The sequence below is a fragment of the Penicillium crustosum genome, assembly GCF_028827405.1.
Source record: "Penicillium crustosum strain IBT 35664 chromosome Unknown utg000001l_segment0_segment0, whole genome shotgun sequence".
Taxonomy (NCBI): Eukaryota; Fungi; Ascomycota; class Eurotiomycetes; order Eurotiales; family Aspergillaceae; genus Penicillium; species Penicillium crustosum.
Window position 1 is genome coordinate 5,919,367 of NW_026623122.1, and position 16,102 is coordinate 5,935,468.

At 47.0% G+C, this 16,102-nt stretch overlaps 7 protein-coding genes across 7 annotated transcripts; 3 read left to right on the top strand and 4 right to left on the bottom strand.

The window, feature by feature from the left end:
* Positions 1-193: 193 nt before the first annotated feature.
* On the bottom strand, positions 194-493 carry N7487_002226 (uncharacterized protein; the record flags this gene model as incomplete). The annotated part of the gene is made up of 1 exon (XM_056869973.1): positions 194-493. The coding sequence occupies one exon, from the start codon at positions 491-493 to the stop codon at positions 194-196; it is 300 nt and encodes a 99-aa protein (XP_056734757.1).
* A 4,160-nt stretch (positions 494-4,653) lies between these two features.
* N7487_002227 (SEC14 family lipid-binding protein) lies at positions 4,654-5,892 on the top strand (the record flags this gene model as incomplete). The annotated part of the gene is made up of 4 exons (XM_056869974.1): positions 4,654-4,811; positions 4,865-5,006; positions 5,065-5,454; positions 5,524-5,892. The coding sequence occupies 4 exons, from the start codon at positions 4,654-4,656 to the stop codon at positions 5,890-5,892; spliced, it is 1,059 nt and encodes a 352-aa protein (XP_056734758.1).
* A 952-nt stretch (positions 5,893-6,844) lies between these two features.
* Positions 6,845-8,647, top strand: N7487_002228 (uncharacterized protein; the record flags this gene model as incomplete). Its single annotated transcript, XM_056869975.1, has 1 exon — positions 6,845-8,647. One exon carries the CDS (start codon positions 6,845-6,847, stop codon positions 8,645-8,647), a length of 1,803 nt encoding a protein of 600 aa, XP_056734759.1.
* Positions 8,648-9,153: 506 nt separating this feature from the next.
* On the bottom strand, positions 9,154-9,904 carry N7487_002229 (uncharacterized protein; the record flags this gene model as incomplete). The annotated part of the gene is made up of 2 exons (XM_056869976.1): positions 9,154-9,290; positions 9,352-9,904. 2 exons carry the CDS (start codon positions 9,902-9,904, stop codon positions 9,154-9,156), a joined length of 690 nt encoding a protein of 229 aa, XP_056734760.1.
* Positions 9,905-10,847: 943 nt separating this feature from the next.
* Positions 10,848-11,375, top strand: N7487_002230 (GNAT family N-acetyltransferase; the record flags this gene model as incomplete). The annotated part of the gene is made up of 1 exon (XM_056869977.1): positions 10,848-11,375. The coding sequence occupies one exon, from the start codon at positions 10,848-10,850 to the stop codon at positions 11,373-11,375; it is 528 nt and encodes a 175-aa protein (XP_056734761.1).
* Positions 11,376-12,120: 745 nt separating this feature from the next.
* On the bottom strand, positions 12,121-13,060 carry N7487_002231 (uncharacterized protein; the record flags this gene model as incomplete). The annotated part of the gene is made up of 3 exons (XM_056869978.1): positions 12,121-12,238; positions 12,310-12,890; positions 12,959-13,060. The coding sequence occupies 3 exons, from the start codon at positions 13,058-13,060 to the stop codon at positions 12,121-12,123; spliced, it is 801 nt and encodes a 266-aa protein (XP_056734762.1).
* A 306-nt stretch (positions 13,061-13,366) lies between these two features.
* N7487_002232 (uncharacterized protein) lies at positions 13,367-16,008 on the bottom strand (the record flags this gene model as incomplete). Its single annotated transcript, XM_056869979.1, has 9 exons — positions 13,367-13,575; positions 13,635-13,844; positions 13,897-14,369; positions 14,420-14,557; positions 14,607-14,796; positions 14,847-15,356; positions 15,416-15,654; positions 15,704-15,813; positions 15,877-16,008. 9 exons carry the CDS (start codon positions 16,006-16,008, stop codon positions 13,367-13,369), a joined length of 2,211 nt encoding a protein of 736 aa, XP_056734763.1.
* Positions 16,009-16,102: the final 94 nt, after the last annotated feature.

Below are 16,102 nucleotides of genomic sequence, written 5' to 3' on the forward strand. Positions count from 1 at the left end.
CACATTTCTAGAATCACTCATCATTTCAAAAGGTGAGATTCAATTGCTAGCTAGGAAATAGTCGTGAAGGTCAAGACCAACCCATCCTATTTGACATCAAGCCCTAAAGATCAAGCCAAACAATTATCCCCATTTCCCACAATCCCACCACAGCCTTTATCCTCAAACAGAACCATCAGTGAAAATAAATAGCTCAGCTATCACAAGACGAAACACGGAAGCTACCCATGGCCTTGCTCAAAGAGTGGTCATTCCAGTCATCAGATGCAATTCCAATCTGGTTGCTACAGGAGCTGTCGCTGTAGACACGAAGAACACAATCAGACCACAAGTTGTTCTCCCAGTCAATGGTGTCACCGCCCTTGCAGGATGACTTGGTGCAGCCCTTGTTGTCTTCCCCGTCCCACTGCCCGCTGCAGGTGGTGAAGATCCAGGCGTTGGTCATGGGGAGGATGGCCGCAATGGCAGCGATAGTGGCGGCGGTGAACTTCATATTTTGAGAAGTTGGAAGTCGGGTTTAAATGGTTGGGTGGGTTTAATAGAGACTTGACAATGTAGATATGGATTGAATGTTTGGTATTGAAGTATTGAGGTTGAGATGAGATTTGATTGTGTTAGAGAGTATGTTCTAATGTAGAGGCGAGGACAGGAGGTTGTTTATATAGCTTCCTAAGGCGCATTGAGCCTTCTATTAATAGAATGAAATATTCAACTTCATAGATGCCAATGCTCGTATCGTGCCGAGTGAGGCCAGAATAGAAACCATCGCTGGAGATCAACATCGTCGACAAGGCTATGATTTCAATCTCGAAGGTTGAATACGATGACTATTACTACGTAATTTATGGATGACACTGGTGATTGGTACTTATCCCGCTGTTGATATGTTGGAGGTGGCAAGGTAGTATGTCGATCAAAAGTGAACATAGTTATAAGAACTATTAAGGAACAGATCATCTAGAGATTCTCGTATTCTCGTATGAGACCCATTTACGAGGATGTGAAGCAAAAGGTACTATTCTCAGATGACATTTAGGCCATGTCACTCACCGAATAGGTCTACTCCTAATACAAGGACTCTGTTAAGATATCATACCTGGGAAAATACCAGAAGGCATATAGGAATCGTGCAGGTGGTTATCTCCTTCAGGGATGGCCCTGGGTCTATTTCTGGAGTTAGAGTTAACCCCCGCATAAATGATCGACAGGTTCAACGGCACAAACATAGCAATATTTGCGGACGATCGATCTCGTATATTTTCAGCCAAGATCTAGCTGGGCACCTTGCTTCTCTGGGTGTCTCGTATTTGCGGGGCTAAAGACTTGTGAAGTGGATACTGATATTGATGAAAGATCGGACGGTTGTGCGATATTCTGCCAGCAATAGGATGCCTACCTCCTACCTCAATAACGTAAAAAGTAGGTCTATGGTAGTTTGTCTAGGACTGTTTGAGGTGTCTACTTTCCTGGATGCTGCCCCGAATCGGCTTCATGCAGAATCTATACGAGGACCGACCAACTAACTAAGTAAGCGACCATTGACTCCATGAACCCGGTACTCCGTAGTGAGTGAACCTTCATGAACTAACTCATTGACACATTTATTTCCCAGCTGAACTGGTGTTTGCTTTTGCGTCGCGTATGAACGGGCTATTCCGAGCCGACCCGCGGGGCATTGGGCCCACATTGCTGGAGTTGGGGCTTGTTGTGTCAAGCCTACCTCGCGAAGAATGGGGAATAAATCGTTGAGCGCTGCACTGATTTAAGAAATTTGAATACGAGGACAAATCCAGTTGAATTTATGGTTTGCAATGCTTTTGGACCTCGGTGTTGCGATCCAAGATATGATCAATCAATCAAAGTTCAATTAACCTGTTGCAGTCTAACTAGTTGCATATGACTATGCAGGCGCTTCATTCAGCTGAAGCAAGAACTCGAAGCCAAACGCCGAGTGGGAGCTCTCTCCGAGAGGATATATACATAGACTAACTCGCAAAGAGTGTGGAATCAGCCCATTCCCATAAATCCAAACCTACACATAAGAAATCAACCCCTAATGGTTGTCATGAGGTGCACCCTCCGCCTTCCATCACTCACTTCTCTCACTTATTTCACTTCTCTCTCCCCTGCCTCAGTTTCAATTGATGGTGACGTTGTCGTGGCTATTTTATTGGCATGTTTGTCGTTCCAAGATATCATCCAGGTCTGGACTGCATTGATTGTCTCCCAGACACCCCCCTCCTGGTACTACAAATCGGCCTACGGTGGTTGTGGAAATAGCTATCTCGCAAACTAGGACAAGGTTGCAGCGAGACATCGATCTACGGGTTAACCCCAATAGGGGTAACGCCAATGTCGCCATCGCTATCAAGGCAAACAGAACCCGACCACTTATCACCATAGATAAGTACGGATGGGACTACGACAATGGGCAAGCCCAAATATCCCAGCATATGGAGATACGGGATAGCGACACAAGTGATCAAGTTAGTGTCTCTGGGGCTCCACTGACCATCCCTTTTGATCTCCTGTCCCTACGACATCCACAGCCCCCCCCAGAGAAGGTGATCATAGGAAGGGAAGAAATTGAGATTGCAAAATGGATCTAGGACGCTTAGCTTGCGCCCTTCCAAACTTCATTTTCAGATCAGTCACGTTTCAAGCACATGATAAATGCTTGGCCAGTGATCTGCATTGCTATTGTTAGTCCCAACCTAGGCAATTATCTAATTAATCGCATGTTCGTTATCCAGTAGGTGTATCCCGCCGTGAAGGCTTTCTCTTACTTTCACTTTAAACGTTTATAACCTCCGAAGTCACTCTTTCTTCTCAATCCCCTAGAGTAAAAACTACCTAAGTTCTATTCAATGGTATGAATTAGCGCGAAATTTTGAATAGAAGATCAAGTATCATTTCTAAGAAACTCCTAGCCATAGTGTCCTAAAGTCTTCCCAATGTATTTTGATATGGTTGACCCAGCTGCAGAGCCGTTTAGTCTAGCTCTAGAGGCACACTTGTCGACTAAGGATAGTAATGATATGAAGGCCACGCTTACATCGATAGTACGGAATTTCCCTCGTTTTACAAACTCCCCGCCTAGCACGTAGTCGCCCCATCAGTCCGTATTCTGAGTAGGAGTGCTGTCGGAGGGTGTACCAGGGCGAGAATGAGGGCCACTTCAGCCGTGAGGCATCCCACAGGAAACATTGGATGATTTACCCAACAGTCGAGACTAGCGATTTACGATCTATTCTAGGTCAGTATCCACCCTAGTGGTGGATAAATCCCCTCTGGGTCTTTTGCTTTGTCGCCCTGGAATGTTGCCGCCTCGGCCTCTTCAATCATTGAGGTTTGATATAGATTTGGTTGAGGATAGCTTCTTTCTTGTATAAATCAGCTGAAGGCACCACCCAAAGCGAAAGAATCTTCCATTGTCTCAATTTCTCTTGGATTTGTGCGAATGAGGTGAGAGTTGTCGTATGTCGCGAATAAGATGTCATGCAGGAGCCTGAGGCCACATGAGACCGTCCCAAATAGGGTTCCGCGAGCTATTGTAAGATGATGCAAGTGATATGAGTGCGGGTATCTAGGATAAATCTTAATTTCATTTGTCAGGACTTGGTTCCATTCCTGAGGCTGTTGGTGATACTTTCGCAGGGGAGGCTCAAGACAATTCCAGTCAATGGGGAAGGCCGTGCGGGGTGTTTTCATCGCAAACTCATGAATACAGACAATTTCTTCAATTTCCCAAGGGAGTCTTCTTGTGTCCAAGAAGCAAAAATCAAAGAGCCTAGTTATCTGAGGAATTAAACTCTTAATGTGATGGACATGAGGGGTGAGATGAGTTGTTAGCACGGAGGTTTGTTGAAATGATCCCATATCTCATCGTTTGCCAGATTCAGAGTATACCCTGTTCTTCCTAGATAGAATACAATTTAAACCAATATCTGCTACAGAAGCAATTGATTATATTCTTTCTCCTGGGCATAGATAGACTTTTTCTACCCGGAATATGAACAATCCATTGATAATTGGGTTGGTGAGAAGGCATTTTATCTTAAACAATTGCTTCTAGTTATGCGCCACCATTACAAGCTAGTAGTTTATTCGAAGAAGCAAATAAAAGTCTGGGCCAAACAAAACCTTTCAGATGGACCTCCGTGGTCCGTACTTGAGGCCGATATGGACCGTGCCTAGCGCTTCGAGCCTTAGTGCTCACATAAGATGCATATAATGTCCACTGCCTGCATATATTGATGACCTATCCCTTCACTGACATAGAAATTGATCTCCTAAACTTGTGACAGATAGATCGTCTATTAGACGTATCACATCCCTCGTCAGCTCATGCAGCTGAACTATGGAAATTTTGGGCCAATTCATAACTTGGAGGGCGATTTATAGCCCGATCCCAATTTAACATCAATTTGGAAAACTAAAGTTCCCCTGTAAGCCGACAATGGTGGCCATATTAGCGAGCCAGGCGGGCTGAGTATCCTCCGCGGGGTATGCCCATGCGTCACCTTGCAGATTATCGTGGTCGCGTAACAGATGAGCATGGTATTTATTACACTCCCGAGATCGTTGAAAGTAACACCACTCCAGGACTCGTGCAAGCTGTTCAAATCCTTATAATTCTCTAATAATTTCCTCATGGCCGCTAGTCAACCAAACCTCGGCATTCCGTCCGAGCATGAGGCTTCGTTTAAAGCTTTCACTCAATCTACTCAGGAAAAGGGGTTGTTGGATCGGCCCGAGAGTCTAGAAAGCCGAGATCTGTGCGACGGGCTATCAGACCCTCCCACCCTTCTGTACGTTATGTACACAAAATTCAGTTTGTTCCTATTAGTGCTAACCCCACTAGGCGATTTCTAGTCGCTCGTCGATTTGACCCCAATGATGCTCTGAAGCAGTTCCAGGAGGCATGCAAATTCCGTGAAGAGAAGCATATCCTCAGGCTTTACGATTTAATCGACATTGCCGATTTCGAGGAGGCTCGTCGAATTGTGAGTATGAGTATTAGTTGATGTTGAGAGTATTAATATATGCTGATATATCCTCTAGTACCCCCATTGGACTGGACGTAGGGACAAAAACGGGTCACCCATTATCATGTTCGACTTGGATTGTCTTGACAAAGATGCCGTTGCACGCTGGGAAACGACGCGCAAAAGCAGTCGCTGGATATATTCCCAATCCGAAAAATTCGAAACACCAACTCCCGACATGTTGCAACTGGCCTCTGTATACCATGACAGTATCGTTCGGTTCATCCTTCCGCTTTGCTCGATGATGACAGACAGGCCAAACCCTTCAGCCCCGGTGACCAATGCGATCTATCTTGTGGATGCATCCAATTTGACCTTAAAGCAAGCATGGGGCTTGAGATTCTTTGGCCAAGAAATCAGTGGACTTTTATCGACATGTTACCCAGAGACTATCCAACGTGCCTTTGTAGGTTGCTAATTTATCAGGCTTGATGACAATTCACCCGTGGACACCCACTAATGATGATCATAACAGCTATGCAATGCGCCCTCGTATTACAGCACAATCTGGAGGTACATCAAGGGCTATATTGACCCTCATACTGCAGAAAAGATCGAGGTGCTCATGGGTCCGGAGGTCCTTCCTACCCTCAGGAAGTATATGGACGATGCCAGCATTCCAATCAAGTTCGGAGGTAAATTTGAATTTACATCCGGTATGCTGCCCGATCTCGATGATAATATCCAGCAGCTTTTGAACCCAAATTCATCGAAGTCCCTGCCTCCTGGGCCCTTGAAATGGATCCAAGACTCGGATGGTAGACAAACTGCATTGGCTGTTGGCAGCAATGCCGGCTCTGAGAGAAGTGATAAGATCGCAACACTTGATCGAGTCATGCAATAACTTCAATGTTCACTACCTAGGTAGATTGATTGTTTTGGAAACCGATAAGATATTGAATGCCTCAGGCCCGAAATATGCCACCTGAGGCAGAAAGGTCCTCACTGACCGTTAGGTCCAACCTTTTTGTGTATTGAGTTTTACAACCGGGGATTGTGGAGATCAAGAAAGGGGGAAATCAATGACAGCACGTCCAAAGAGAAAAAAAAAAAAAAAAAAAAAACTGGAGATTAGAAAACCGGGAAGTGAGTCCACGGGTTTATCTTTTTAAAGTACGACATGACGCTATGAAGTCATGTAACCGTAGTTCCAACCGCTTCTTGGCAAATCAAATTAGTTCCAATCGCCAGGAGAGTAATTGAGGTACCTGAGTCCAGGATATTCCTCATCACCTTAGAATATTCTGTGCTTTATATTGTCAATGTGACTTTTGTAAAGCATATCGAAATATGATCGAATAAGATCCAATATAAAAAGAAGGATAAAATAAGAATTACAGATAACGTGGTCTCCATTGAGGATGGCTGGAGTGGACGATCTCTATCTTAAAGTAACATGGACCCTCACTTGACCCACAGAGCCACGCTTTCTTGGACGAGCATTTCCTATTCCAGTTAGCGAAGTAAATATCCATGTTCCAAAGTTTCCCGTCACGGAGGTTGAATGAGCTTTTCAATCTTCGTCTTGCGCTTGTTTTCTCCTTGTCCTTCTCCTACTTGTCCTAATCAATGGCAGTTTTGAATATTTGAATATGAATGGGTGAACTTCATATACCCGTGCGCCGCTTCCTCGTTATACCTTGAGCCCTAGCCATCACAAGCCTACTACCCCACCACCGGGAAATTAGTCCCAGGGGGCGGTATGCTCGCACCGAGCTCCCAGCTTGCGATTATCACGGACGAAATTCATACAAACTCAAGCTGCAAAGCCTGTTGAGAAAATGCCCGCATTCAGGATGCCGCACATGATGACGACATTCAATTCGCGCGCAGGCCGAGTCGCGGTGCTCGCAGTCTTCTTTATCCTTGCCCTTATCTGGATTATGCCCAGACATGAGGCCCAAGTGTCTTCAACCTTCTATGCTGGAAATGGCTATAATAGCAGTCACCCTATCGATGCTCTGATCGATACCGCAGAGACTGATCTCCGCGAACTCTTAGGAACCCAGGCGCACGACCTCGAAACCGCTGCAGACCAATATCGAGCGCGCCGCGGAAGACATCCTCCTCCAGGATTTGGAGAATGGTACAAGTTCGCAAAGGCAAAAGACTCATTGATCATTGAAGAATTTTTCGATCAGATCTACCATGACCTGACTCCATACTGGGCTCTCGAGCCGAAGGAATTGCGTCGACAAGCCAAAAGCATCCCGACCCGTATCACTGTTCGCAACAATACTGCGATATTGAAAACCGACGAGCCCAGAAATTGGATGGACTCGTGGTATGATCTGGTGGCCAAATTGGAGAACGGACTTCCCGACCTTGATATGCCGATCAATGTCATGGATGAGACCCGACTCGTCGTCCCCTGGGAGGAGATCAACAAATACGTGCAGAAGGAGCAAGCAAATCGCATTATGACAAGCCCGAGCCATGTAATCCCCGAATATATGTCTTTGGTCGATTCGGATTACGATGACCTGGAACCCTATGATCCTGGTTTTGCAGTTCCCGGTGAGGGAGGATACTGGGAGATGGCTCGGGTTGGCTGTCCGCCTGGAAGCCCTGCACGCAACATCACCTTGCCCAAGGTGGATTTCAGTACGCCTCCTTGGGAATATGATAATTTCGAGAGGATGTCATACCACGGTTATGTATCAAACTATACGTTGACCAAGGACCCATGCGTGCGCCCAGAGATGCAAGTTTTGCATGGCACCTTCCTCGAGCCAATATCTGTTTCGACCTCGCACAAGCTCATGCCACTGTTCGGTGGGTCCAAGCTACCCATGAACAATGAGATCCTTCTTCCCCCCGCGATGTACTGGGCACAGGACGAGCATTATTCCGGTGGAGAGAAGGAACATGGTGGTCCCTGGGCATCAAAATCAAATAAAGCTGTTTGGCGGGGTGCTGCTACCGGAGGCCGGGCTCGAGAACCCAACTGGACGGGCTTCCAGAGACACCGATTCATGTCGATGATGAACGCGACATCAGTGTCTCAGGCCGAGAAGAATCAAAGCCACGGTATCAACTTCAGACTTCCAAACTATGCCGACTACAAGTTGAAGGGCGACGGTTTTATTCCCCAGCTTCTTTTAGAGCATACCGACACGGGCTTCAACCATCTAGTTTGCACTCCATATAATGAATCGGACCCGACCTGCCCGTACCTTGATCCATATTTCGAGGTCGCACCTGGCATGCCAATGAAGCAGATGTATAACTTCAAGTATCTGCCCGATCTCGACGGGAACTCGTTCAGTGGCCGATACCGCGGATTTATGTTGTCCACTTCCCTCCCTATCAAGGCTACTATCTACAATGAGTGGCACGACTCGCGACTGATCCCTTGGATACACTTTGTCCCCATGGATACCACGTACATCGATTTCTATGGAATTATGGCTTATTTCCTCGGCGGCCGTGACAAAGCAGCCCGTAAAATTGCCCTTGCTGGGAAAGCTTGGGGTGAGAAGGTTCTCCGACGGGAGGACATGGAAATCTACACATACAGACTTCTCTTGGAATATGCCCGCATTTGTGATGATCGGAGGGAATTCCTCGGTTATGTGGATGATTTCAAGAAGGATTGATTGCTGTAATTGGTCTTAGTACGCATACGTGCAAATTCACGCCTGACGTCCACCCTCCAGAATTCTTAGCAGGATTGGTTCTTCGAGTATGACCGAAGAGCTTTCTTCAAGATGGGAAATATACGCTGTCCTCTGGATGCTGACTCGGCTTCTCATCATAGGAACCCCCGGCTCTCCTTGGGCTTTCTTGGCTTCGCCCTTTGGGCATTAGCCTCGATGTCTCCATTCTAGAATCATTGGCTCTTTCCTTTTAGACTTCGGTCTTTCTCTTTCGACCTACCTTCTTGTGCCCTGAGACGTCCTATTTTATATCATGTTTATTTTTACTTGTTGATGATTATTGATACCATGGGGAAACTCCTTTCTTGGCTAGTGCGTGATGTACATAAATTGATGATTTTTGCCATTTACGATTTGTTATTTTCCTTGTTACATCGTTGTTACACAAAGATAATCCCTAACTAGAAAGAAGCACTACCTCCCAAACCCTGGCACTTTGACGCACCTTACTCTTTCCACTCGTCTCTCCCAAGCCTGACAATATCAGCCTGTTCCAGAACCCAATAGTTCGATGGGGCTTTGCCCTCTTCAGCCACACGAGCAGCCGCTACAGCCGCTCTGCCAATAGTAGTTTGATTTTGCCCTGCTCGCGCAAGTTAGCTTTGAAACTTCGGAAACTCCAGTATTGATCAGCACAGCCATACCAACTTTGTCCTGGACACCCTGTCCAAGCTTCTGAAGGCCTTCGACAAACTTTTCTAAAAGGAAAGACTTGGATTCCTCCCTTCCAATAATCATCCCCGGTCTCAGAATGATAGCATTGTCAAAATTAAGCTCCTTGATAGCATCCTCGACGCCAACCTTCATCTTCGAGTATGGAACCCAGCCCCAGAGAAAGCTTCTAGTGCCTCCACTAGAAATATAAATGTATGTTTTCACGCCTGCCTCCTTAGCTGCTCGAGCATTCTCGACACATAAATCATGATCAATCTTCCACTGATTCTTGATACTGCCCGCTGTCGCTGTTGTAGTACCGACAGCATTAAAAACTACCGATGGCTTCGGCGACAGAGATGAGATCATGCCTCCCCATTTTGAGGTGTCGCTTTCCTCGAGTGCTTCGAGCTTAGCAGACTGCGCATTTGGGAGTCTCCTGGAGATAGTCTTCACTGTTGAAAATGTGTCTGTCGCGAGGAGCGTGGCCAGGATCTGAGAGCCAACTGCTCCAGTGCAGCCGAATATCGCTGCCGTCGTCATAATAGGAGGTTGTGATATGGGCACTGTCTTGAGGGAGATTGTGACCTTCCAAAATAAGGGAGGTGGTCCAAGCGTTTGCATCTCCGATCTCTATAAATGACGTCATCTACATTACTATCGTGATATATAGCATCGAGCTAGAGGGTAAACTATAGGGTATTAAGCTCGGGGAAACCTATAGACCACTATGACAGCGTGCTCTGTATAAAAGTGTTATTACAGCCGGCGAGAAATAGGTCTAAAAATTTGTGAATATATTACTGACTGCATTCTTAAATATACCTCCAAACACGTAAAGTTCGAGGACATGAAAATTATCTAAGAATGGTTCAATCTCGTCCAATTCAAAAATTGGATAGATCTAGATAATTTATATAAGCTTGAGAAGTATGGTTCGCGGTAGGCTTGATTGTAACCGCGAATATTGATACCAGATCAAGCTAAGGCTACCTAAGGCTACTACTGTTATAGAGATATAGGCTATTTCTAAATCCTTAGGCTCTGCAGAAATGTCGGGATCAATCTTCAATGTACCTATCTATACCGACACATATGCCATTGTGGGCTCCCCTATATCTTATGTTATATAGAACACGGAAGGCCTACTTAGCCGGCTTTCGGCAATCCAGCCTATGCGCTGCTAACAGTAGTTGGCCTTTTTTCGGTTGTCGTTTTTATGATTGGATTTCCACCATTTCGCCATTTTTTCCATCGTGAAATGTCTTAAATTCGTTATCGGGATTTGGAAGAGAGGCACAAGAACTCGCAGAGATTACGCCCTGTGCGGGATTTCCCGCCAATCTCGCGCCCTACTACATGGTTTGATTTCAGGTTAACCAAATACCCCATTCGCAGATGTATTTAAGCATCAAAATCTTCCTAGTACAATTAAAAGATCTAGAGGTCACCAAATATCAAAATCCTGAAGATTTCTCCAGCTAAAATGAACGAGCTTAATTTTCGCGTCGCGACCGAAAAGGATGCGGCTCAACTCCAGCAGTTAGTGGAATCAGCATTCCGCGCCGAGGACAGCAGAAAAGGCTGGACAGACGATCTAGGTCTCTCGTCGAGCTTCCGCCTCGATGTCCAAGAGATTGTGGCCATGATCACCAAGCCGGACAGCGTCATGTTAATGGCAACCAACGCTCAAAATACGCTCGTCGGCTCGATCGGGACATCCAAGCGCGACACAACCCACGCTCGTCTTTTCATGCTCGCCATTGATACCAACCAACAGCGCGGCGGCATTGGGCGACAGGTCTTGGCATATGCTGAAGACTATTGTCAGCGGACTTGGGGTGTCACGACACTGGGATTAAACGCCCTTTCAAATCGCCAGCAACTTATCTCGTGGTATCTGCGTCGGGGATACAAACCGACGGGTGAAACAAGCCCCTTTCCTCGCGAGAAGTTCGAGAACCTGGTGTTGCCAGATGATCTTTGTTTTGTGGAATTTGAGAAAGTCCTGTGAATAGAGATTTATTTTCTTGGAAACTGTTCGGTCGAACTTTCCTTCACCAAGCGCGCATTCTAGGCTCCAACAGGGAAACCCCCACTAGTTTTGCTCCTTCTGATACATTCCAAGCCCTGTTGCCTAAGTTATCGTAATGATTTAAGTCTCTTCCCGATCCTAACCTTTTGGACTCTTTGAACTTCTTACTCTACTCTACTGTCGACGGTGGGTGGAAGACTCTGATCACAGCCACAAGGACTGGGCGTGGCGGGTGGTCATTTCTGATGCCGATATTGTGGATAACACCGAGACAGTCTACGGGCAGAAGCCAAGATTCGACTCCATCGTCGAATTTCTGGACTGGTACAGTAGCTGGCTGGAACATCTAGACATGGATCAGGTTCGGGAGGATTTCGCTCTAAATTGTGGTGAGGATATATGATCGGATGGTTCTGCATGGGTGGAGGCAAATTGGTATACTCTTGGTCTCAATGGAAAAGTGGAGGATCTCTTGCATACATGTGACAATGCTCTCTAGATAAAGCTGTGCCAAGCTTTGGGACACCCGTGGATGCATCCTTCCGGGACCAATGATCGACAAAATTCATCAGAATAATTATACATGTAACTATGTATGTAAAAATCAAACAATAACTTGAGTGCATCTTTTACACAGCCTAAACAAAGAGCGCCACAGCTGAATCCAATCTCTGGGCTTGACATATTTCACGATTAGTTGAGTTTGCTGCAGATGGTCAATCGGCTACTTGGTTGCCTTCTCCAAATCCGCAGCCCAGAGAGCCGCGCCAACAGTGTTCGTAAATGAAAATACGATCGAGGCAAATGGTATCATTTCCAAAACAAAGGCTGCAATTCCAAGTCTGAGGGGACAAATCAGTATGTGACCAGATGGCGCCCGAGGAGAAAAGGGAACAAGATGGAGTTTACGTACCCAGTGTACGCCCCCTGGTTTTTCTTCACCCACTCCTCTCGCATAGTAGAGTCCCAGCCCTTGAGCTGGAAGTATCTGGCATGAAGTACCGGTCCTGCTCTTTTTCCCTGCATAAAAATATACAACACCGTCCCGACCACAGGAATAAGGTTCAGGGGTAGGTACAGCAACGATCGCAGCAGCACCCGTGGGTTCAGCCGCGCCAGAGGGCGGGTAAATATCTTACCCAGCCTAGCCATCGCATCTTTCCCTCCCGATCGGGGTTTCATCTGGCGTCCTTGTGCTACGAGTGGCTCCTGGTCACGCGCGACCAAGGTGCCATCAAAGGTATCGACCAGGGCATCTTCGACGAGGAAGGAGCGTGAAAGGACGTTTGTTATGGTGGAACTTTCGCCAAGGACCAGAATCGCTGCGGAAATAGCAGCCAATGGGCCACTAGTGAAGGCCATGATGGCCATCTGTGGCACGTACGTGAAGAAGAACATGACGGACGTGACGCCTACTCCGAGCGTGATAGTTCGGCCGGCGCGAGATATAAAAGGGCGCCAGAGGTCTTTGTGGGTCGCAAAGTAGATGATTCCCTAAGGTCCATTCAATTGCAGTCAGAAACGGTCGGAAAGAACTCTTTTCGAATGGCATAGCTACTTACCTTGAATGGATACAAGTATGCGCCCGACGTAATTACATCATGAGCAACTGCTTGAGTATTTTTGGCTTCGGCAAGCACTGCATCTTTGATCTTCTCAGACATGTTGTAGCCTACAAGTTAGCAGCATGGGGTGGGAAAGAATGAGTTCTGGAAATCGTGGGGAGGTGAAGATGATGACGTAAATATGCAGTTCGACCGCGGGACCATCCATGGATGCACATATCCGTTTTGCTCCTACCGCTCCTAGCTTCCTATGCTCCCGTTGGTCTATTTCTGCCCCAATTATTATTCTGGTCTTCCAAGGTTCTCATTGATCTATTCTCTCCACCGCTTACGGGCAGTTCTGCTTGGAACGGCATCCTATCAAAAATCTGTACTTTTCTACAATACGGGTGGAGTCACGACAACTCATCCAGGGAAATGAGAGACGTCGTGCTCCGGGCGCACTCCAAGATTAGTCGACATGGGCAACTGAGAGCCAGGCAGAGGATCAAACGTCCCTGGAGCAAGACTTAAGGGTACTTCCGAGCTGAACAAGCCTGGATTAACCAGTTGCCACGCCCACGCGCTGGATGGGGATAGTGAGAATGATGCTGGTGCGCATCCGGCTACATTTGCTGCACGTTGATTTGTCAGTCACATGAGGTGGTATCAAGAAATGGATGGCCATCCTTACCATCAAAATCAAATGCAGTGATAAGCCTCGTCAAAGTATCTCGACAGCGCATGACGGTTTCACTGCCTTTGTTCAGCCCACCTAGGATCTCCACAGCTGTCTCGAGCAGACCCCGTAGTTCAGACACGGAAAAGGTAGATAATTGTCCGGAGTATGCGGGGATTCTTTTTATCAGAAGGATTCCCAAGACCGCCAGGGATGAGTTGAAAGCTGCGCGTAGTTAGTATCTAATCAACCGTCATAAGACCCAGGGTATGCATACTATAATAACAAGAAAACCACCATGCCCCAAGTAAATTCCCATCAGTTTTGGAACCAGACAATATGTTATTACTGATTTGCAGGATATCGCCACACGTGCGGACCAAATCCGCTAGCAAAACAGCACCTGAATTCCGCAACCATTCCGCCTGGTGTTCGTTTGAGGCTGTCGTACCAGGCAGATCGAGGAATTGACTTAGTACTGGGCGTAGAATGAGTATTCTCGCACCGAGAAAGCGGAGAGAAAGTAGGACGCGGAGTCTCATGGTTCCGGCTGTCAAAGGGACATCATACACCGCCTCCTGAGAGGTTATAATTTGTAGAGATGGTGGGAGAGTATCCTGCCACTGGGCGAGTTCCCAGCGTAGTTTGGAGATCTGATTAAGGGTTTCACTCATGGGGAGATGGGTGCGAAACCCGAGGTTTTGATCGTAGAGATGCTCCAGGGCGTCGCCCATGATGTGAGTAACGGACCTATCAAAATCAGTCAACGCTGCAAAAGTCTTCCATGAAGATTTGCTCACATCATAGCATCAAAATAAGCCAGACTGGATACGGTAACACCACTCGGCGCATTGCTGAATGGTAGATAGGGGCTTGCCTCGGGTCTCACATGGGACAAGGGAATCAAAGGGGGCCGTCCGTAAGTCACGCTCAGGAACCTTTTCATCGTTAGTATACTGCACCATGTACGGAATTATAGCCACATACCGATCATTCATAACACACCAATACCATGATCTCCTGCGCACCTCCCGATCGATTTGCGAGATGCTCTTCAAGTTCATGACGTGAAGACCAAGCTGGTATGCCCCTTTCACAGCCAGGCCATGCAACGTCCAGGCAAGTGATGAAGACGTAGTTCCTTCAAGGTACGCCTCCATCAAAAGGAATAATTGCACTGAGCACGTCAGTGTGGGTTGAATGTAAGGTATCAAGTGTGTGCCATACCCATTTCTAATGAAAGACGCCCCAGCATATCTGATTTTACTAATTCCATCGCTCTCTCGAAGTACATACTGGATCTCGTAGCCCTTTCAATATCTGGTGAAGTTGCCGTCATCACATTTGTCGCGAGGGCGAATACGACATTTAGACTTCCTAGCCAGGATCTGCGAACATTCCGAGTCCCGCTAACTTGCATCTTGTTGTACATGTCTCGGAACGAGTCTTCATGGATGCAGGGAATCATTAGATTGATCGTGGTGAAGAACAAATGCAACAAGGCGTTTGCTTCCATTTGAGGAGGAAGCGCAAAGGGATCGACGCGGACTCTTCCCTTAGTCTCGGGTAGACTACTAATACCCGGTGGCCTTCTCAGGAATGCATCGAAGTGGTTATCGTTTGATTGGCCGTCGGTGGAAGCGTCTGTGTTTGAGAGAGGTACATTGCCGGACGGGCTGACTGGATGGCCAACAGCGTGAATGATGAGGCGCAAGAAAGCCACATTCGATGAAGCGCCTTTAAAATCTTTAGACAGAGTCCCATAAAATATTTTGCCGGGATAAATCGAACTTTACCGAAGTATTCTTCTTCGTCAACCCCATCTCTGAGCGCTACGGCGCCCATACCATCCACTTCGTCGTCTTGATCCAACGGCCCTTTCACTCCCGGACTACGTTGGGATTCATGGTTCTCCTGGATTTGGGGAGAAGTGGCTGTGTGGATTTGAGGACTATCGAATTGCTCGTTTAGGCCGGAAAGCCGCAACCTTTTTTCTAATGCCTGTACCCGCTGCTCGAGCAGACTCCCCTCTTGCCTAAACCGATGAGTTTAGATCACAAGATATGCCAAACAATTTAACTCACCGCTCACTGTTGCCGGGGTTAGTTGTCGCTACAGGCTGGCTGTACGGCTGCTCATATCTGCACTCCGCGCCCATATCTTCGCATGTCGAACATGGCCGTGCGCCATCGCACTGTGATATTGGAAAATTGAGCCATCAGCTCTAAAATATATCAATGGCGATGGTATAACATACACGAGACTTGCGGATCCTACAGGGCCGACATGCCACGGACACTCTCTTGCGCTTGGGGCCCTGTATTTTTGTCTGTTGGATGTGATTGGAAGCACCCACCGACGGGGTCGAATACTGAGGATAGTCTGCCATGGGATAAATGTGAGAGTAAGTCTCAAAAGAGAAAGCCTGGGATGATATGCGACGTCGGGAAGTTGTAGTGAAACCTAGGTGTCTCCTTGACCAA